General features: G+C 45.8%; 1 protein-coding gene across 1 annotated transcript in view; it reads right to left on the bottom strand.

Moving 5' to 3' along the window:
* SLC44A4 (solute carrier family 44 member 4) overlaps positions 1 to 15,808 on the bottom strand; it is a 60,982-nt gene extending 45,174 nt beyond the window's left edge. The window contains exon 1 of the mRNA XM_040405473.1: positions 15,699 to 15,808. Coding sequence (XP_040261407.1) covers positions 15,699 to 15,714 — 16 coding nt within the window. The 5' untranslated portion in view covers positions 15,715 to 15,808. The remainder of the gene's footprint in view (positions 1 to 15,698) is intronic.
* Positions 15,809 to 22,813: the final 7,005 nt, after the last annotated feature.

The raw sequence follows: 22,813 nt of genomic DNA, 5'->3' as shown, positions 1-22,813 counted from the left end.
ATATTGTGATGGCTTGATGACTGGGTCAGAGCATCACCAAAATGGCAAGGGTGTTCACAGTATGCAGTGGTTAGTTCCTACCAAAAGTGGTCCAAGGAAGGAAAAATCAGTGAACAGAAGACAGGGTCATGAGCACATAAGGTTCATTGATGTGCATCCAATCCATGGAGGCCTCACTTCACAACTTTCGGGATCTGCTGATAACATCTTGGTGCCAGATACCACAGGACACATTCAGAGACCTTGTGAAGTCCATGCTTTGATGGGTCAGGGACTTACACAATATTAGGTAGGTGAGTTTCAGGATATGGCTGATAAAGATGTCATAGAGATACAGTAGATTACATATTACACTATGGCCTAGGAGACTGGGCGATCCCTTAAACTTTAAGGCTTAAAGTATGTTTTGAGTACTTTGAGCAATGGTTCCACAGTCAAACCTGCTCTTAACCTGGACATAGGATTACCATTCTTTCACTGGGGACTCTGGGCTTAAACTGATTATGAATAGGACTGGTGAGTCCCTCTAGCGTCTTATTGGTAAGACTGAAATGTAGAGATGTTCTGCAGGGGCACCAAGGTAGGTAGGAAGACCTCAGTTCTTATATGAATATAGGTTTGTTGAGATGCTGTGCTGGTTCCCCTGTGGCCCAGTCCGAGCCTGATGATAAGTGTAGAATCCTCAGGGGCCAATCCTGTTTCAGTGAGACCAGCAGGCTACCACGCCCACGAATAACCAGATGGTGGGTCATTGGGCCTCTCAAGAGCAGCTTAGGGTTCGTAAAGTGGCAGAATAATGGCGCGAAATGTGGTCAAGGGTTCAGCAGCGTTCCCTGGTACCTTGGTCTGATGCCCAGGTAGTTTTGAAGGTTGGACAGGGAGGGTGAATAACTGCCTGGGGGGAGAGGGGCACCGTTGGCTCCTGCAGTAGCAGGCATACCCTAGGTCCAGTGTTTCGGGTGCTACAATCAGTGGGGTCTCGGACCCATGGCTTATGCTACGTACCTCCTGCCACACGTCCCAGTTTTGTGTGTTATTTATCAAGGGTCAGAACGTGTGCATTTATAGTATCACAGACCAGACATGGCAGTCGATGACCACCTGTCATGGGACAAGGCAGCTCTACAGAATGAGGACGCCACCATATAGCTCCTCAACCTCCTGTGGATGTGACATCAGCGGAGTGGGACATTGGAGTAAGTGGCAGCCTGAGTTCTAGGGTGCTATGGTGATGCCATGTACGCACTGGCAGGAACTACTGACAACATGTCATCACCATCATTCCTGGAACTAGCCAGTAATTAAGAATAACAAGTCGCACCATGGCAATGCCGCTCCCTGGGGCCCGGAGATGCCCTTCATGTGACGGGCTGATATTTCAACAGACACGGCTCAGGTCTCGGCTCCTCTCTGCACACAATGCACAGAGCTTCCTGCAGAGCTGGTTTATGACCACAATGGAGCCGGTGTCCAGTGTCACCTGCAGAGATTCTGTCTGACCTTCCTAGAAAACACAAATTGAATGGCTGGGACGCTTTGCAAATGGCCCCTGATTTGCAAAACAGACGATCTCCCAGGACTCAAGTAAAATAAAGTTCTTGTCTGCCGCGCGGCGCCCTCCTTCCACTTGAACTGCAGCGTCATTGTCGGTGCTGTGTACATGGGTATGCGGTCTGAACCAGCGCTAGGCAGGGAGGCCGGTCTGACTTAGGTCTCACATACGAGGGCATTAAATGGGTCGACTGAGATTAGAAAAACATGGCTGCCTTCTTCTTTCACAAACAGCGCCACATATGTCTACAGGATGTGCCCGGTATTGCACCTCTGCTCCACGGAAGTTTATGAGGGCGAGATACCACACACAAGCTGTGAACACGTGTAGCGTACCTCTCGACAGTCCTGGGTCTGGTGGGACAGTCCCAGATGTCGGTCTCTGCCCTGACTTCCTGAGAGGACAGCGGCATGTCCCATTTTCAACCGTATGTGTGTCCTCAGGATGCAGATACCGTTTTACACGATAGTGAAGGGAGCCATCAGCATCCTGCTCCACCATGATTCCGCACGGGCAGGCGCGATGCAGTGATGTCATCATGTCTGCTGCACTGCACCGCGCCACAGACTAGAGCAGGTCAACTCTGTACCATTCGTTGTGGGAACGTGGGATAGGTAAGTAGTCATGTGTGTAGCAATGGGCTGCCCCATTGAAGTGAATGGTACGGCTTGTAATTACACCTGCTCACCGCTGCGATGTTGACCGCGAGCGGGTAAACAATGAAGGGAAGGCTGCGTTCACATGGAACGCGGCCTTCTCTTCAACCAGCTGACCAGCGGGGGTGCCGTGTGTCGGACCCCCACTGATCTGATATTGATGACCCATCCTAAGGATAGGTCATCAATATTAAAATCTCGGAAAACCCCTTTAACTTGAGGCGGTATTCCTACTATGTGTGGGGACTGGGGGCATTGGTTTAGTGTAAAAAAAACGCTGATGTTGTCCCTTTTTGAGTTTTCCAGAAGTTAGGAGTTATGGTGTGTCGCTGTTTTGGGTAGAAGGCAAAAACGTTTTTCTAAATCTAGAAAACCCCTTTAACATATGTCACCAAGAGAACATGACCATCACCGGGGTTCCTGACCCCCAACAAAGTGACTTTCATGACCATAGTTGCCAACAGTTCCGAATTTGCACAGTTTGTCCCTAATTTTCAGCAAACTCAGACTGTCCCAGGCTGAAAATAGGCATTTGTCTTTCCCCGAGGGGGGTTATGGGGGTGTTCTTGGGGATGGGGCTTAAACCCTCCAAATTTACCAAGAAGAATGTTAGTAACAATGACTGGTGTAACAACTGCCGCTAATTAACGCTTCCCCTGTGGTAGAGACTTGACAACACCGTCTACATCCAATGAGATTGCGGGCACGGTGCCCAAAAACACTTGAAAATTGCCCAAATAGCAATTCTTTGTCATTTTAGTCGGGGGGGAGTAATTTCTCCCAGGGGTCCTCCCGTTGCTTCTACAATTTAGGGGGGCCACAAATTGTATTGGGTAATTGTTATTTTAGCAGTTCTTTACTCGATTTTTCTCTTTAAACCGTATACTTAGCCTATTATCTGCAGTAATAAATGAGTAGTACTGCAGATAAGCATCCAGATCGATATATTTTTATTTACCTCGCTGTTCACTCGCCGTCCATTTTTAAAGCTGCGCTGAAATACATCGTCAGGAGTGGTGTGCATGCGCAGGAGTCCTCTTCATTATGTTAAAGGGGTTTTCCAAGACTTTCATAGTGATGACCTATCTTCTGGATAGGTTATCAGTAGGGATGAGCGAACTGGAACTTTACAGGTTCGGGTTCGGTGTTCGGGTGGTATGGGAATTCCGTTATGGATGACGTCCGTGTGCATTATCCTTGTCCATTATGCAGACAATAATAGGACATGTTCTATCTCTGAACGGAACGGAAAAACAGAAGCGGCAGGCATACGGAGTACCTTCCGTTTTTTGGGGGGGATCCATTAAAATGAATGGTTCCTTATACGGAACGGAAAAAAAAAAACATTTGTGTGCAAGAGGCCTTATTGTTGAGGACATTGTGTATACAAGAACAATAGGAAATAGGAGCGGGGGAGAGCGTAGAGGTGACTGACCCGGGGCTGTCAATATAACAACTTGGAGGACAGGTATGCTCACTTACCAACATTCTTGTGGGTAAAATTTAGGCATTTAAGCCCTTCCCCAGGGGCGTCCTAATGTTCCCTCTTCTGTCCTCAGCTCAAATCTGCCAGGATTGTCTCAGAAAATTTGGGACAGGGCTGGAAAATTTCGGACTGGTATTAGTTTATAAACACATTTTGTATTTTGTGCTTTGACAGCGCTGTTCTGTTCTGTTTCCTTTGATTGTCGCCACGTACATCCACGTATCTACTTAGGGTGGCCACATGTCGGCTTTAGGCCACACAGCCCGGTTTCCTGGCTCCCTGTTTTCCTTCCGGCACCGGGCCTGGACGGACGCTGGGGTGTCCTCCTTTTCAGTGGCTCCACGCTCAGACAGTAGCTGCAGCCAGAAACTGACTGACTGAGGCTGCTCTCACCCCCAGTCACTAGATATGTCTCTCTGTGACTGGCTGAGGCTGCTCTCACCCCCAGTCACTAGATATGTCTCTCTGTGACTGACTGAGGCTGCTCTCACCCCCAGTCACTAGATATGTCTCTCTGTGACGGGCTAAGGCTGCTCTCACCCCCAGTCACTAGATATGTCTCTCTGTGACGGGCTAAGGCTGCTCTCACCCCCAGTCACTAGATATGTCTCTCTGTGACGGGCTAAGGCTGTTCTCACCCCCAGTCACTAGATATGTCTCTCTGTGACTGGCTGAGGCTGCTCTCACCCCCAGTCACTAGATATGTCTCTCTGTGACTGATTGAGGCTGCTCTCACCCCCAGTCACTAGATATGTCTCTCTGTGACTGACTAAGGCTGCTCTCACCCCCAGTCACTAGATATGTCTCTCTGTGACTGACTGAGGCTGCTCTCACCCCCAGTCACTAGATATGTCTCTCTGTGACTGACTGAGGCTGCTCTCACCCCCAGTCACTAGATATGTCTCTCTGTGACTGACTAAGGCTGCTCTCACCCCCAGTCACTAGATATGTCTCTCTGTGACTGACTGAGGCTGCTCTCACCCCCAGTCACTAGATATGTCTCTCTGTGACTGACTAAGGCTGCTCTCACCCCCAGTCACTAGATATGTCTCTCTGTGACGGGCTGAGGCTGCTCTCACCCCCAGTCACTAGATATGTCTCTCTGTGACTGACTAAGGCTGCTCTCACCCCCAGTCACTAGATATGTCTGTCTGTGACTGGCTGAGGCTGCTCTCACCCCCAGTCACTAGATATGTCTCTCTGTGACTGACTGAGGCTGCTCTCACCCCCAGTCACTAGATATGTCTCTCTGTGACTGACTAAGGCTGCTCTCACCCCCAGTCACTAGATATGTCTCTCTGTGACGGGCTGAGGCTGCTCTCACCCCCAGTCACTAGATATGTCTCTCTGTGACTGACTAAGGCTGCTCTCACCCCCAGTCACTAGATATGTCTCTCTGTGACTGACTGAGGATGCTCTCACCCCCCAGTCACTAGATATGTCTCTCTGTGACTGACTGAGGCTGCTCTCACCCCCAGTCACTAGATATGTCTCTCTGTGACTGGCTGAGGCTGCTCTCACCCCCAGTCACTAGATATGTCTCTCTGTGACTGGCTGAGGCTGCTCTCACCCCCAGTCACTAGATATGTCTCTCTGTGACTGACTGAGGCTGCTCTCACCCCCAGTCACTAGATATGTCTCTCTGTGACTGACTGAGGCTGCTCTCACCCCCAGTCACTAGATATGTCTCTCTGTGACTGACTGAGGATGCTCTCACCCCCAGTCACTAGATATGTCTCTCTGTGACTGGCTGAGGCTGCTCTCACCCCCAGTCACTAGATATGTCTCTCTGTGACTGACTGAGGCTGCTCTCACCCCCAGTCACTAGATATGTCTCTCTGTGACTGACTGAGGCTGCTCTCACCCCCAGTCACTAGATATGTCTCTCTGTGACTGGCTGAGGCTGCTCTCACCCCCAGTCACGAGATATGTCTCTCTGGGACTGGCTGAGGCTGCTCTCACCCCCAGTCACTAGATATGTCTCTCTGTGACTGACTGAGGCTGCTCTCACCCCCAGTCACTAGATATGTCTCTCTGTGACTGGCTGAGGCTGCTCTCACCCCCAGTCACTAGATATGTCTCTCTGTGACTGGCTGAGGCTGCTCTCACCCCCAGTCACTAGATATGTCTCTCTGTGACTGACTGAGGCTGCTCTCACCCCCAGTCACTAGATATGTCTCTCTGTGACTGGCTGAGGCTGCTCTCACCCCCAGTCACTAGATATGTCTCTCTGTAACTGACTGAGGCTGCTCTCACCCCCAGTCACTAGATATGTCTCTCTGTGACGGGCTGAGGCTGCTCTCACCCCCAGTCACTAGATATGTCTCTCTGTGACGGGCTAAGGCTGCTCTCACCCCCAGTCACTAGATATGTCTCTCTGTGACTGGCTGAGGCTGCTCTCACCCCCAGTCACTAGATATGTCTCTCTGTGACTGACTAAGGCTGCTCTCACCCCCAGTCACTAGATATGTCTCTCTGTGACTGACTGAGGCTGCTCTCACCCCCAGTCACTAGATATGTCTCTCTGTGACTGACTAAGGCTGCTCTCACCCCCAGTCACTAGATATGTCTCTCTGTGACGGGCTGAGGCTGCTCTCACCCCCAGTCACTAGATATGTCTCTCTGTGACTGACTAAGGCTGCTCTCACCCCCAGTCACTAGATATGTCTCTCTGTGACTGACTGAGGCTGCTCTCACCCCCAGTCACTAGATATGTCTCTCTGTGACTGACTGAGGCTGCTCTCACCCCCAGTCACTAGATATGTCTCTCTGTGACTGACTGAGGCTGCTCTCACCCCCAGTCACTAGATATGTCTCTCTGTGACGGGCTGAGGCTGCTCTCACCCCCAGTCACTAGATATGTCTCTCTGTGACGGGCTGAGGCTGCTCTCACCCCCAGTCACTAGATATGTCTCTCTGTGACTGACTGAGGATGCTCTCACCCCCCAGTCACTAGATATGTCTCTCTGTGACTGACTGAGGCTGCTCTCACCCCCAGTCACTAGATATGTCTCTCTGTGACTGGCTGAGGCTGCTCTCACCCCCAGTCACTAGATATGTCTCTCTGTGACTGGCTGAGGCTGCTCTCACCCCCAGTCACTAGATATGTCTCTCTGTGACTGACTGAGGCTGCTCTCACCCCCAGTCACTAGATATGTCTCTCTGTGACTGACTGAGGCTGCTCTCACCCCCAGTCACTAGATATGTCTCTCTGTGACTGACTGAGGATGCTCTCACCCCCAGTCACTAGATATGTCTCTCTGTGACTGGCTGAGGCTGCTCTCACCCCCAGTCACTAGATATGTCTCTCTGTGACTGACTGAGGCTGCTCTCACCCCCAGTCACTAGATATGTCTCTCTGTGACTGACTGAGGCTGCTCTCACCCCCAGTCACTAGATATGTCTCTCTGTGACTGGCTGAGGCTGCTCTCACCCCCAGTCACTAGATATGTCTCTCTGTGACTGGCTGAGGCTGCTCTCACCCCCAGTCACTAGATATGTCTCTCTGTGACTGACTGAGGCTGCTCTCACCCCCAGTCACTAGATATGTCTCTCTGTGACTGGCTGAGGCTGCTCTCACCCCCAGTCACTAGATATGTCTCTCTGTGACTGGCTGAGGCTGCTCTCACCCTCCAGTCACTAGATATGTCTCTCTGTGACTGACTGAGACTGCTCTCACCCTCCAGTCACTAGATATGTCTCTCTGTGACGGGCTGAGGCTGCTCTCACCCCCAGTCACTAGATATGTCTCTCTGTGACTGACTGAGGATGCTCTCACCCCCAGTCACTAGATATGTCTCTCTGTGACTGGCTGAGGATGCTCTCACCCCCAGTCACTAGATATGTCTCTCTGTGACTGACTGAGGATGCTCTCACCCCCAGTCACTAGATATGTTTCTCTGTGACTGACTGAGGATGCTCTCACCCCCCAGTCACTAGATATGTCTCTCTGTGACTGGCTGAGACTGCTCTCACCCCCAGTCACTAGATATGTCTCTCTGGGGGTGAGAGCAGCCTCAGCCAGTCACAGTCACTAGATATGTCTCTCTGTGACTGGCTGAGGCTGCTCTCACCCCCAGTCACTAGATATGTCTCTCTGTGACTGGCTGAGGCTGCTCTCACCCCCAGTCACTAGATATGTCTCTCTGTGACTGGCTGAGGCTGCTCTCACCCCCAGTCACTAGATATGTCTCTCTGTGACTGGCTGAGGCTGCTCTCACCCCCAGTCACTAGATATGTCTCTCTGTGACTGGCTGAGGCTGCTCTTACCCCCAGTCACTAGATATGTCTCTCTGTGACTGACTGAGGGTGACGGAAGCACTCGGGGGCCCCGCGCAGTTCACCTAAAGGTGTTCCAGTAAAAAAAAATTCTTCTTTAGCTGCGCACTGTTAGTGGGGGATGGGCATTGCCTGGTGGAGTTGGGACATGGCTTAGTGAGGTTGGGGGTGTCGAATGTTCTATACCTACTTATCATATCATGTTTGACTTTGTAGTACATACTTGTAGATGTGGTCGCCTCCACGTCTGAATGCACTCCTATCTTACCATTCATTCCACAAGCTGCTGTTAAAGGGGTTGTCTCGGTTCAGAGCAGGCCCCCTAATATGATGCTCTTCCTTGCCCTGCGCTGGATCGCACAAGGCAAGGGCTCCTTTGTTTATGTTTTTACACTGCTAGGCAGAGGCTTCCGCCTAGCAGTGTATTCGGTGACGTCACCGGCTCTGAGGGGCGGGCTTTAGCCGTGCCCTAGCCATTTTATGGTCTAGGGCAGCGCTAAATCCCACCCAGATATAGCCGAGTTTGCTGTTCCTCTTAATGGATGCCCGATGATGGCACACAGAGGTAACAATTGTGGCAACACAGTATACCTGTGGGTTCTGCTATGCTTAATTTAGATGTCCATACGGCATAGAGATAGGTTCCTGCCTTGATGGAGGTCAGCTTGCCATGGTGGGTGGGCACAGATATTTTTTGATCAAAATCTGGGACTGTTGAGCAACTATGGTATATATACTTTGCCAACTTTACACTCGGTAAATCCAGGACAAATAGGCCCTGCCCTTGGGAACACCCCTAAACAAGGTTTGACCACCTATTTATGGCCAGGGTTTACATAAACCCCACCCATTTTTGCCCCAGAACAGCCAGAATTTGCAGGGGCTGTATCTGAAAATTAGGGACAGTCAAGGCAAATTTGGGACTGTTGGCAACTATGGGTATATCCAAGTCTTCTCTACTGATAAATGATCACTTGGAGTTACAGGCCCAAAGCCTGAACACAATGTGCTGCCTGAAGATTCGTCTACTTTATGACGAGGCGCATCTATGGCAGTACATCCACCTGCTGAGAAGACTACACCAGCCCCTGGCTTCCGTAAGTTTTCAACTAGATTTACAACCGTTTCCAGCAGTAAAATTAGTAAATTTTCCGGGGCCAGAGTAGTGGCTCAGGCATGGCCCTCAAAACGCCCCCACTGTTCCCAACTGTGGAAAACTGGCCATGTGACTAAATTTCAGGTGCCATGGCTCAAAAAAGCCATGTAGCCCTTAGTAATTGTCTCCTATTCCAATAACTATCCTTACCCACATCTAAATCTTTTTGGGACATGTCGTCAGAATCTGGGCTTGTAAATTCAAGAAAATAGATTGGCGTTTTTCAAAAATTTCCCTTCCAGTTTTGGTCACACAGTGGTACCTCCTCCATATTTCTTACTCCACTCCCCGTGTCATGTAGCCTGCACCAGCGCCTCATCTTTCCATACTATATGGGGCAGGTTTTGGGAGATCATGTCATACACTGCCTCACTCCAGCCCCAAATATTGAGGGAAGAGATGGTGTTGCAGGCAGCATGAAGAAGAGGCCCTAGGCCTAGTAGGCCTTTTGAGAGGAGCGGTGGTTGTGTATTAAGGGGTGTTTTTTTTTATATTACATCAGATAAATGTCACTAAGACCGTGTGTACACATTGTGGCTGCAATGCCTTCTCAACTGCACCGTGGGCCCGTGGCCGCTACATGCGGACCATGGCATAAAATAAAAAATATACAAAAAAGCCATAAAAACACAATGCATTACACAAGTTCTTTTACGTGTGCCACCTGTCCACGTAATGTGCCGTATAATCCCCAAAACTATCTAAAGTCTGGAACAAATGACTCCTGAGCTGCAGGGAACTGATTTATAACAATAGGTGACCTCATCTCGTTGTCAGGAGAATGCCGTACAATGGCTTCAGAAAGATGTAGAACAGGAAAAACGTGGCTCTTCTGGATATTAATTTGTCACCTGTAGACAAACGACAAGAATAGAAACCTCCGCCTGGTCTTAAATGAAATCCAGCAACTGCCAATACGAGGATCAGGGTCATTACGGGTGTTAGGTAGAGTTAGACATTAAACCAGAGCTGTCACTTTACAGCAAAATGGCTTTGTAAAAATGGTTGATGCATTAACCGTGGGCTGACAGAGAAAGAGATGAGCCTCAGGGTTCATGCACACGACCGCTGGCTGTTCTGTGGTCCTTAAAACACAGATACCGGCCGTGTGCATTTTGCGGAACGGAACATCCGGACACTAATACAACAGTCCTATCCTTGTTCGAAATGCAGACATGTTCTATTTATTTGCGGCACACCCATACGGACACGCGGAGTCATTTCCGTTGTCTTTGCAGCTGCGTTGAAGTGAATGGTTCCGCATACGGGCCGCTAAAAAAAAAACGGAGCAGACGCGGAACAAAAAACACGTTTGTGTGCATGAGCCCTTAGGGACAGAATAGAGGGTGATGATTAATAAATTGATAATTGAGCCAAGTTACATACCGGCACCAATGATACAATCCACGAGAGGACAGAGCCCTGATTTTGGACTAGTGACATCATCAATGAGTCTTGTTGGACAACTTCAGATGGTGGACCATCAGAGGACCCTCTAGGTGCATGGGACATAAAGGGGCAATGATGCCACCTTGACTGGTTGTACTCTCCCTACTAATCTTCAGAGGACCCTCCAAGTGCATGGGGGCAGAAAGGTGCTCTTTAGAACACCTAAATAACCTTGAAGTTTCCTAGTAATCTTCAGATGCGGGACCACCAGAGGACCCTCTAATGTACGTGCAGCAGAAAGTAGCCCTGAAGAGCACCATGACTGCTTCATTGCTTTGACTTTCCCTAGTAATCTTCAGATGGCAGACCACCGGAGAACTCTCTATGTGTGTGGGGGCAAAAATATGCTCTGAAGAACACCTTGCACTTTCGTGGTAATCTTCAGAAGAGGGACCACCAGAAAGAAAGAGGCCCCGAAGAGCACCTCGACTACTTCATTGCTTTGACTTTCTCTAGTAATCTTCAGATGGCAGAACACTAAAGGACCCTCTATGTGCGTTGGGCAGAAGGGAACCTGAAGACCACCTCGACTGCTTGATTTCCTGATCACTTTAGTCTGACTCTAGAAAATTTCAGCACGTGTAGACTCTAGACTGTTACCATTGATGGTTGGGTGGTGAATCCAGGTTTAGAGTTTGCATTAGAACCTCAGGACCTCTGGGTATGAGAAAGATGGGATGAAGCACAAAGGTGATGTCCTCTGAAGTCAGAGGAAGGGTTAACGGTGTCACATTTATTTTTGGCAGAGATTTGAATAAACTTCTTGGATTTCCATAGCCACAGGACCAGGAAGTAGCAGAGAAAGCAATTCTAAAATGCACAAGTTACTATGGTGGTCAGCTCGCAGGAATTTAACCCTAGCGCTGCCTACGCTCTTGCTGGTTAATCACTTATCAGCTTGTTGGCGCCGCCCTACTCCTATGGTAAGTGATGGCCACAAGGAGAGAAAGGCGCTCATAGGGTGAGTTTGTCAAATAAACAATGTCCTTCAAACACAGGTGAGTTAATTATGCTCACCTGTTCAGTAATTTTACTTTCTATACATATATCCTTTTTTACTCTATTTTTCCTCATGTTTATTATGTAGCGCTTTTCTCTCGTCTCAGTCATATGTTCGCACCCTTTCAAATGTTGGATTATTGCAACTATTACTTTGGTTTCATTAGCATTTTTTATTTGCACACTACTTTCTATTTTATACTTTTTTTAGACTTGATAAAGGGGTCCGTAGAACCCCGAAACGCGTTGTCTCCCAATAAACCTTACTATATTCAACGTCTGGTTGTGATCTTGCGCCTTGAGTCCACACGCTCACTTGACTCTCGTGGTCCAGAGGAGCTGGTAACAGCCTGCAACCTGTGGCTCTCAGGCCATAGAGAAACTACAACTCCCAGCATGCCCTAACAGTGTCATTTTGCAAAGGGTTGGAGATCTACAGGTTGCAGCCCACTGTACTACAAAAATGCCGCAAGTATCAGGAGCCGCCAGCCCACTGTACTACAGCTTCAGCAACACAAATGCCGCAAGTATCAGGAGCCGCTGTGTCCTCGGACCACAAATTATGACCATGAAGGATGAGAAATGCTGGATCCCCCATTAAGGCCCCCTGCACACGAACGTTGCCGTATTTGCGGATCCGCAATACACGGGCGCCGTTCCGTGGGCATTCCGCATCACGGATGTGGACCCATTCACTTGAATAAGTCCGCAAATCCAGAGATGCGGAATGGAAGCACGGAACGGAACCCTACGGAAGCATTATGGAGTGCTTCCGTGGGGTTTAGTCCCGTACTTCTGTTCCGCAAAAATATAGAACATGTCCTATTTTTTTGCGGCCCCGCAGCACGACCACGTGTGCAGGGGGCCTAACTCGGATGCAGATCATGGATGTCACCTCCTGAGTTACCACAAGGTATCTGGGGTGAGTCTGGCAGCTGCATAGTTCCTTCTGGTGAAACAGATCAGGAACTCAGGTTACTGGATACACATTCCCTAAAACTCTACAGAGGTGCGGAGGAGAACGGCGCAGGACTCCTGTACACCGCAGATAGAACCGGTCCTCAGCCAGGGGGAAGGAAGCAGGAAGAACTAGTTATACCGGGGTGAAAGGATATGGAGGTGGAGAGGTATTCATGGCAGACAGGCTGGAACATTGACCACAGATGGCCACCTATAGAGCGCCACCATATACAGCGCTAACCACAGAGCGCCACCGTATACAGCGCTAACCACAGAGCGCCACCATATACAGCGCTAACCACAGAGCGCCACCGTATACAGCGCTAACCACAGAGCGCCACCGTATACAGCGCTAACCACAAAGCGCCACCGTATACAGCGCGCCACCGTATACGGCGCTAACCACAGAGCGCCACCGTATACGGCGCTAACCACAGAGCGCCACCGTATACGGCGCTAACCACAAAGCACCCTGATATGGTAAGGGGAGGTGATGTATAGGATATTACTAATATGTATAGGACAGGTGATGTATAAGATATTACTGATATATATATAGGGACAGGAGATGTATAGGATATTACTGATATGTATAGGACAGGTGATGTATAAGATATCACTGATATGTATAGGACAGGAGATGTATAAGATATTACTGATATGTATAGGACAGGTGATGTATAGGATATTACTAATATGTATAGGACAGGTGATGTATAGGATATTACTAATATGTATAGGACAGGTGATGTATAGGATATTACTAATATGTATAGGACAGGTGATGTATAAGATATCACTGATATGTATAGGACAGGTGATGTATAGGATATTACTAATATGTATAGGACAGGTGATGTATAGGATATTACTAATATGTATAGGACAGGTGATGTATAGGATATTACTGATATGTATAGGACAGGAGATGTATAAGATATCACTGATATGTATAGGACAGGTGATGTATAAGATATCACTGATATGTATAGGACAGGTTATGTATAAGATATCACTGATATGTATAGGACAGGTGATGTATAAGATATCACTGATATGTATAGGACAGGTGATGTATAAGATATTACTGATATATATGTATAGGACAGGTGATGTATAGGATATCACTAATATGTATAGGACAGGTGATGTATAAGATATTACTGATATGTATAGGACAGGAGATGTATAAGATATTACTGATATGTATAGGACAGGAGATGTATAAGATATTACTGATATGTATAGGACAGGTTATGTATAAGATATCACTGATATGTATAGGACAGGTGATGTATAAGATATTACTGATATATATAGGACAGGTGATGTATAGGATATTACTGATATATATAGGACAGGTGATGTATAAGATATTACTGATATGTATAGGACAGGAGATGTATAAGATATTACTGATATGTATAGGACAGGAGATGTATAAGATATTACTGATATGTATAGGACAGGTGATGTATAAGATATTACTGATATGTATAGGACAGGTGATGTATAGGATATTACTAATATGTATAGGACAGGTGATGTATAAGATATTACTGATATATATATAGGGACAGGAGATGTATAGGATATTACTGATATGTATAGGACAGGTGATGTATAAGATATTACTGATATGTATAGGACAGGTGATGTATAGGATATTACTAATATGTATAGGACAGGTTATGTATAAGATATTACTGATATGTATAGGATATTACTAATATGTATAGGACAGGTGATGTATAAGATATTACTGATATATATATATATAGGGACAGGAGATGTATAAGATATTACTGATATGTATAGGACAGGTGATGTATAGGATATTACTAATATGTATAGGACAGGTGATGTATAAGATATTACTGATATGTATAGGACAGGTGATGTATAAGATATTACTGATATGTATAGGACAGGTGATGTATAAGATATTACTGATATGTATAGGACAGGTGATGTATAGGATATTACTGATATGTATAGGACAGGTGATGTATAGGATATCACTGATATATATAGGACAGGTGATGTATAAGATATCACTGATATGTATAGGACAGGTGATGTATAAGATATCACTGATATGTAAATAGGACAGGTGATGTATAAGATATTACTGATATATATATATAGGGACAGGAGATGTATAATATATTACTGATATGTATAGGACAGGTGATGTATAAGATATCACTGATATGTATAGGACAGGTGATGTATAAGATATCACTGATATGTATAGGACAGGTGATGTATAAGATATTACTGATATATATATATAGGGACAGGAGATGTATAATATATTACTGATATGTATAGGACAGGTGATGTATAAGATATTACTGATATGTATAGGACAGGTGATGTATAAGATATTACTGATATGTATAGGACAGGTGATGTATAAGATATTACTGATATATATATAGGACAGGAGATGTATAAGATATTACTGATATGTATAGGACAGGTGATGTATAGGATATTACTGATATGTATAGGACAGGTGATGTATAGGATATCACTGATATATATAGGACAGGTGATGTATAAGATATCACTGATATGTATAGGACAGGTGATGTATAAGATATCACTGATATGTATAGGACAGGTGATGTAGAAGATATTACTGATATATATGTATAGGACAGGAGATGTATAAGATATTACTGATATGTATAGGACAGGTGATGTATAGGATATTACTAATATGTATAGGACAGGAGATGTATAAGATATTACTGATATATATAGGACAGGTGATGTATAGGATATTACTAATATATATATAGGACAGGAGATGTATAAGATATTACTGATATATATATAGGGACAGGAGATGTATAGGATATTACTGATATGTATAGGACAGGTGATGTATAGGATATCATTGATATATAGGACAGGTGATGTATAGGATATCACTGATATATATAGGGGCAGGTGATGTATTAGGAGAAGGTGATACATGTGATGTATTCCTGTATATAGACGTGTATATACCTGTAGTAGTTGGAGGTTACCTGCCAGTATTCTGGGGACGATATGACCGTATATATAATTAGGAGGGATGGGGTAAGTGATCATTGCCGGTCACACAGGTGAGGACAGTCCCTCCCGGCTGACAGGTCGCGGTGTACTTACCGTACTCCTCCGCCATCTTCCCCGGTCCCTGCAGCCCCCGTCTCTTCCCGGCCGTTAGGTGGTTTCTCAGTCCGTGCGGTCACCTGGCGACGCCCACCGTTCACACCTGCAGCCTGCCCCGCCCACCGCCGCCGCTGACCACGCCCACCGCCGGGATCTGAGTAAACAGGGCTGGAGAGGAAGAAATCAAGAGCTGTACACAGGGACATATATATACACACAGTGTACACAGGGATATATATACACTGTACACAGGGACATATATATATATATATACACAGTGTACACAGGGATATATATATATATATATATATATATATATATATATATATATATACACTGTACACAGGGACATATATACAGTGTACACAGGGATATATATACAGTGTACACAGGGACATATATACACTGTACACAGGGACATATATACACTGTACACAGGGACATATATATATATACACAGTGTACACAGGGATATATATACACTGTACACAGGGACATATATACACTGTACACAGGGACATATATATATATATACAGTGTACACAGGGATATATATACAGTGTACACAGGGACATATATATATATATATATATATATATACACAGTGTACACAGGGATATATATACACTGTACACAGGGACATATATACACTGTACACAGGGACATATATATATATATACACACAGTGTACACAGGGATATATATATATATATATATATATATACACTGTACACAGGGACATATATATATATATATATATATATACACACAGTGTACACAGGGATATATATATATATATATATATACACACACTGTACACAGGGATATATATATATATATATACACAGTGTACACAGGGACATATATATATATATATATATATATATATACACAGTGTACACAGGGACATATATATATATATATATATATATACACAGTGTACACAGGGACATATATATATATATATATACACAGTGTACACAGGGACATATATATATATACACACTGTACACAGGGACATATATATATATACACACACAGTGTACACAGGGATATATATACACTGTACACAGGGACATACACTCACCTAAAGAATTATTAGGAACACCTGTTCTATTTCTCATTAATGCAATTATCTAGTCAACCAATCACATGGCAGTTGCTTCAATGCATTTAGGGGGTAGGTCCTGGTCAAGACAATCTCCTGAACTCCAAACTGAATGTCAGAATGGGAAAGAAAGGTGATTTAAGCAATTTTGAGCGTGGCATGGTTGTTGGCGCCAGACGGGCCGGTCTGAGTATTTCACAATCTGCTCAGTTACTGGATTTTCACGCACAACCATTTCTAGGGTTTACAAAGAATGGTGTGAAAAGGGAAAAACATCCAGTATGCGGCAGTCCTGTGGGCAAAAATGCCTTGTGGATGCTAGAGGTCAGAGGAGAATGGGCCGACTGATTCAAGCTGATAGAAGAGCAACGTTGACTGAAATAACCACTCGTTACAACCGAGGTCTGCAGCAAAGCATTTGTGAAGCCACAACACGCACAACCTTGAGGCGGATGGGCTACAACAGCAGAAGACCCCACCGGGTACCACTTATCTCCACTACAAATAGGAAAAAGAGGCTACAATTTGCACGAGCTCACCAAAATTGGACTGTTGAAGACTGGAAAAATGTTGCCTGGTCTGATGAGTCTCGATTTCTGTTGAGACATTCAAATGGTAGAGTCCGAATTTGGCGTAAACAGAATGAGAACATGTATCCATCCTCTGATGGCTACTTCCAGCAGGATAAGGCACCATGTCACAAAGCTCGAACCATTTCAAATTGGTTTCTTGAACATGACAATGAGTTCACTGTACTAAAATGGCCCCCACAGTCACCAGATCTCAACCCAATAGAGCATCTTTGGGATGTGGTGGAACGGGAGCTTCGTGCCCTGGATGTGCATCCCTCAAATCTCCATCAACTGCAAGATGCTATCCTATCAATATGGGCCAACATTTCTAAAGAATGCTATCAGCACCTTGTGGAATCAAGGCCACGTAGAAAATAAGGCAGTTCTGAAGGCAAAAGGGGGTCCAACACCGTATTAGTATGGTGTTCCTAATAATTCTTTAGGTGAGTGTATATACACTGTACACAGGGACATATATATATATATATATATATATATATATATACAGTACAGACCAAAAGTTTGGACACACCTTCTCATTCAAAGAGTTTTCTTTATTTTCATGACTATGAAAATCGTAGATTCACACTGAAGGCATCAAAACTATGAATTAACACATGTGGAATTATATACATAACAAACAAGTGTGAAACAACTGAAAATATGTCATATTCTAGGTTATTCAAAGTAGCCACCTTTTGCTTTGATTACTGCTTTGCACACTCTTGGCATTCTCTTGATGAGCTTCAAGAGGTAGACCCCTGAAATGGTTTTCACTTCACAGGTGTGCCCTGTCAGGTTTAATAAGTGGGATTTCTTGCCTTATAAATGGGGTTGGGACCATCAGTTGCGTTGAGGAGAAGTCAGGTGGATACACAGCTGATAGTCCTACTGAATAGACTGTTAGAATTTGTATTATGGCAAGAAAAAAGCAGCTAAGTAAAGAAAAACGAGTGGCCATCATTACTTTAAGAAATGAAGGTCAGTCAGTCAGCCGAAAAATTGGGAAAACTTTGAAAGTAAGGGCTATTTGACCATGAAGGAGAGTGATGGGGTGCTGCGCCAGATGACCTGGCCTCCACAGTCACCGGACCTGAACCCAATCGAGATGGTTTGGGGTGAGCTGGACCGCAGAGTGAAGGCAAAAGGGCCAACAAGTGCTAAGCATCTCTGGGAACTCCTTCAAGACTGTTGGAAGACCATTTCAGGGGACTACCTCTTGAAGCTCATCAAGAGAATGCCAAGAGTGTGCAAAGCAGTAATCAAAGCAAAAGGTGGCTACTTTGAAGAACCTAGAATATGACATATTTTCAGTTGTTTCACACTTGTTTGTTATGTATATAATTCCACATGTGTTAATTCATAGTTTTGATGACTTCATAGTCATGAAAATAAAGAAAACTCTTTGAATGAGAAGGTGTGTCCAAACTTTTGGTCTGTACTGTATATACACAGTGTACACAGGGATATATATACACTGTACACAGGGACATATATATATATACACAGTGTACACAGGGATATATATACACTGTACACAGGGACATATATACACTGCTCAAAAAAATAAAGGGAACACAAAAATAACACATCCTAGATCTGAATTAATTAAATATTCTTCTGAAATACTTTGTTCTTTACATAGTTGAATGTGCTGACAACAAAATCACACAAAAATAAAAAAATGGAAATCAAATTTTTCAACCCATGGAGGTCTGGATTTGGAGTCACCCTCAAAATTAAAGTGGAAAAACACACTACAGGCTGATCCAACTTTGATGTAATGTCCTTAAAACAAGTCAAAATGAGGCTCAGTAGTGTGTGTGGCCTCCACGTGCCTGTATGACCTCCCTACAACGCCTGTGCATGCTCCTGATGAGGTGGCGGACGGTCTCCTGAGGGATCTCCTCCCAGACCTGGACTAAAGCATCTGCCAACTCCTGGACAGTCTGTGGTGCAACGTGACGTTGGTGGATAGAGCGAGGCATGATGTGCCAGTTGTGCTCAATTGGATTCAGGTCTGGGGAACGGACGGGCCAGTCCATTGCATCAATGCCTTCGTCTTGCAGGAACTGCTGACACACTCCAGCCACATGAGGTCTAGCATTGTCTTGCATTAGGAGGAACCCAGGGCCAACCGCACCAGCATATGGTCTCACAAGGGGTCTGAGGATCTCATCTCGGTACCTAATGGCAGTCAGGCTACCTCTGGCGAGCACATGAAGGGCTGTGCGGCCCTCCAAAGAAATGCCACCCCACACCATTACTGACCCAATGCCAAACCGGTCATGCTGGAGGATGTTTCAGGCAGCAGAACGTTCTCCACGGCTTCTCCAGACTCAGTCACATCTGTCACATGTGCTCAGTGTGAACCTGCTTTCATCTGTGAAGAGCACAGGGCGCCAGTGGCGAATTTGACAATCTTGGTGTTCTCTGGCAAATGCCAAACGTCCTGCACGGTGTTGGGCTGTAAGCACAACCCCCACCTGTGGACGTCGGTCCCTCATATCACCCTCATGGAGTCTGTTTTTGACCGTTTGAGCAGACACATGCACATTTGTGGCCTGCTGGAGGTCATTTTGCAGGGCTCTGGCAGTGCTCCTCCTTGCATGAAGGCGGAGGTAGCGGTCCTGCTGCTGGGTTGTTGCCCTCCTACGGCCTCCTCCACGTCTCCTGATGTACTGGCCTGTCTCCTGGTAGCGCCTCCATGCTCTGGACACTACGCTGACAGACACAGCAAACCTTCTTGCCACAGCTCGCATTGATGTGCCATCCTGGATAAGCTGCACTACCTGAGCCACTTGTGTGGGTTGTAGACTCCGTCTCATGCTACCACTAGAGTGAAAGCACCGCCAGCATTCAAAAGTGACCAAAACATCAGCCAGGAAGCATAGGAACTGAGAAGTGGTCTGTGGTCACCACTTGCAGAACCACTCTTTTATTGGGGGTGTCTTGCTAATTGCCTATAATTTCCACCTGTTGTCTATCCCATTTGCACAACAGCATGTGAAATTGATTGTCACTCAGTGTTGCTTCCTAAGTGGACAGTTTGATTTCACAGAAGTGTGATTGACTTGGAGTTACATTGTGTTGTTTAAGTGTTCCCTTTATTTTTTTGAGCAGGGTATATATATATATATATATATATATATATATATAAATATATAAGGGCTTATTCAGACAGCCGTATGCTATCCGCAAAAATGCGGATCCGTTTTTTTGCGGATTAGATTCTGACCCATTCACTTCTATGGGGCCCTTTTCTACTCCTTGGTTCCGCAAAACAAATGAAACATGTCCTATACTTGTCCGTGAAAATCAGGACAATGCCCCTATTGAAGTCTATGGGTCCGCAAAAATACTGAATGCTATCCTTTTTTTGCAGATCCGCAAAAAAACGGATAGCATTCAGTATTTTTGCGGACAGCTTACGGCCGCCTGAATGAGCCCTGAGATATATATATATATATATATATATATACACACTCACACACGTTTGAGTCACAAATGTACAGAGATATATACACTCCATGCTCTACGCATCGCACATATCTCACCTATACAGTATGTACAGATATCTATACACACTATTATATTAGTCCCAAGTTCCCAAAAACGATCAGGCTCGGGCTACATGTGTCGTGTGCAGGGAAAATGACGCCATTGCATCTGTTTTTTAATAGTGTGGCAGTGAGAAGTGCAGCATCCCGGGACAGGAAAATCGCAGGAATGTCAACAGTGCCGTGTTCTTGGACACGCTCCACCACAGATAACTGTGTACCACTGAAGTGAATGGGGCCCCCAGAACCAGGATGTCACAGATATGTTACCCCCCTTTCTTTACGACGTCCCCAGAGCCTTGTTTTTGTCACTTTTTCGGAAGCTATAGTTGATAAATTTAGTTTACATCTCATTTATGCATTTTTTTCGCCAACTTCTCAAAAGTAGAGTAAGATGACAAAAAAAGCCAAATCTTTGTTCAAAAAACACGCACAAAATTTTTTTTTTCTGCATAAAACTATTTTGTCTTTTAGCGGATTGTTGCCAGGAGACGCTCTGGAAAACGTGTGGAGGGCAGGAAAACGGACGCAAGGACCAAAGACAGATTCTTTAAAGACATCTTCATGGCTGAAACCATCTTGTCACGGATATCATCATGGACGTGGACGTGTGGTATAAGGCCTAAGACTAATCGGGGCGGACCCTGGTTCATCACCCTGGAAACCTGACACAGTGAGCCAAGGTGTTAACCCCTAGTTTTTCACACAGTGCCATTAAGTACACAAATGTAGTAAATCACAACATTAAGGCCGCATTCACAAACACGTGCATTTTCACGGACCACGATCCGTGAAAACCCGTCCTGCTGAGTGCAGTGTCATTGGTCGCTATGACGCCATGCTCTTTGTGCCGCCGTCGATATACAGTAATACACTCGTATAGATCATATGAGTGTATTACTGTACAGCGGCACGAACCAGTGATGCCGTGCGCTCGTACACTCAGCAGGATGGGTTTTACAGCAATTAACCCTTTGCAGTAGTCCCTCTGGTGTACTGCACAAGTGAGTATTGCCAACTATGCCCTTCACCTGCCTGTCCCTGCACCAGACAAAACAGGGGAAACACCAAGGAGCAATTGCTGGCCGGGTCCATAGCATGCTAGGATAATATGCTATATTAGAGCAAAGGTGGGGCCCTCCATGCCATTATTATCCAAGGGCCCACAGACATGTGGCGGAAGCCCAGCCTAAAGGGGTATACCGGTTGTTAGAAGTTATCCCCTATCCATAACTATTAGATCAGTGGGGGTCCTACCGCTGGCACCCCGACTGATCACAAAAACGGGGGCCCCGTACCCTCGCAGCCCCCCTGAAATGAGCTGGTGATCGCACATGCACACGGCCATGCCATTACTTTTTATGGGAGTTCCGGAGATAGCCGAGTACAGCGCTCCCTAATCTCTAGAATTCCCACAAAAATTTATAGAGCGGCCACATGCATTTGCGACCGGCAGCTCCGTTCATGTCAGAATTCTCATCATTGGTCGGGGCCCCAAGAGTAAGAACCCCACCGATCTAATAGTTATCCCCTATCCACAGGACAGACTTCTAACAACCGGAATACCCCTTTAGTCCAGTCGACGAGCTCCGAGTAAGGCCTCATGCACACGACCGTTGTTTTGGTCCGCATCCGAGCCGCCGGTGCGGACCCATTCACTTCAACGAGGCCGCAAAAGATGCGGACAGCACTCCAAAAAAAAACAAAAAACCAACATGTCCTATTCTCCGCGCTTTGCGGACAAGAATAGGCATTTTATATTAAAGGCTGTCCGTGCCGCAAATTGCAGAACGCGCACGGACGCCATCCGTGTTTTGCGGACTGCAAAACACACCACGGTCGTGTGCATGAAGCCTAAACGATATATAGCCC

The sequence above is a fragment of the Bufo bufo genome, chromosome 8, assembly GCF_905171765.1.
Source record: "Bufo bufo chromosome 8, aBufBuf1.1, whole genome shotgun sequence".
Taxonomy (NCBI): Eukaryota; Metazoa; Chordata; class Amphibia; order Anura; family Bufonidae; genus Bufo; species Bufo bufo.
Note: the sequence above shows the minus strand (reverse complement) of the source record. Positions and strands in the feature narration are given on the sequence as shown.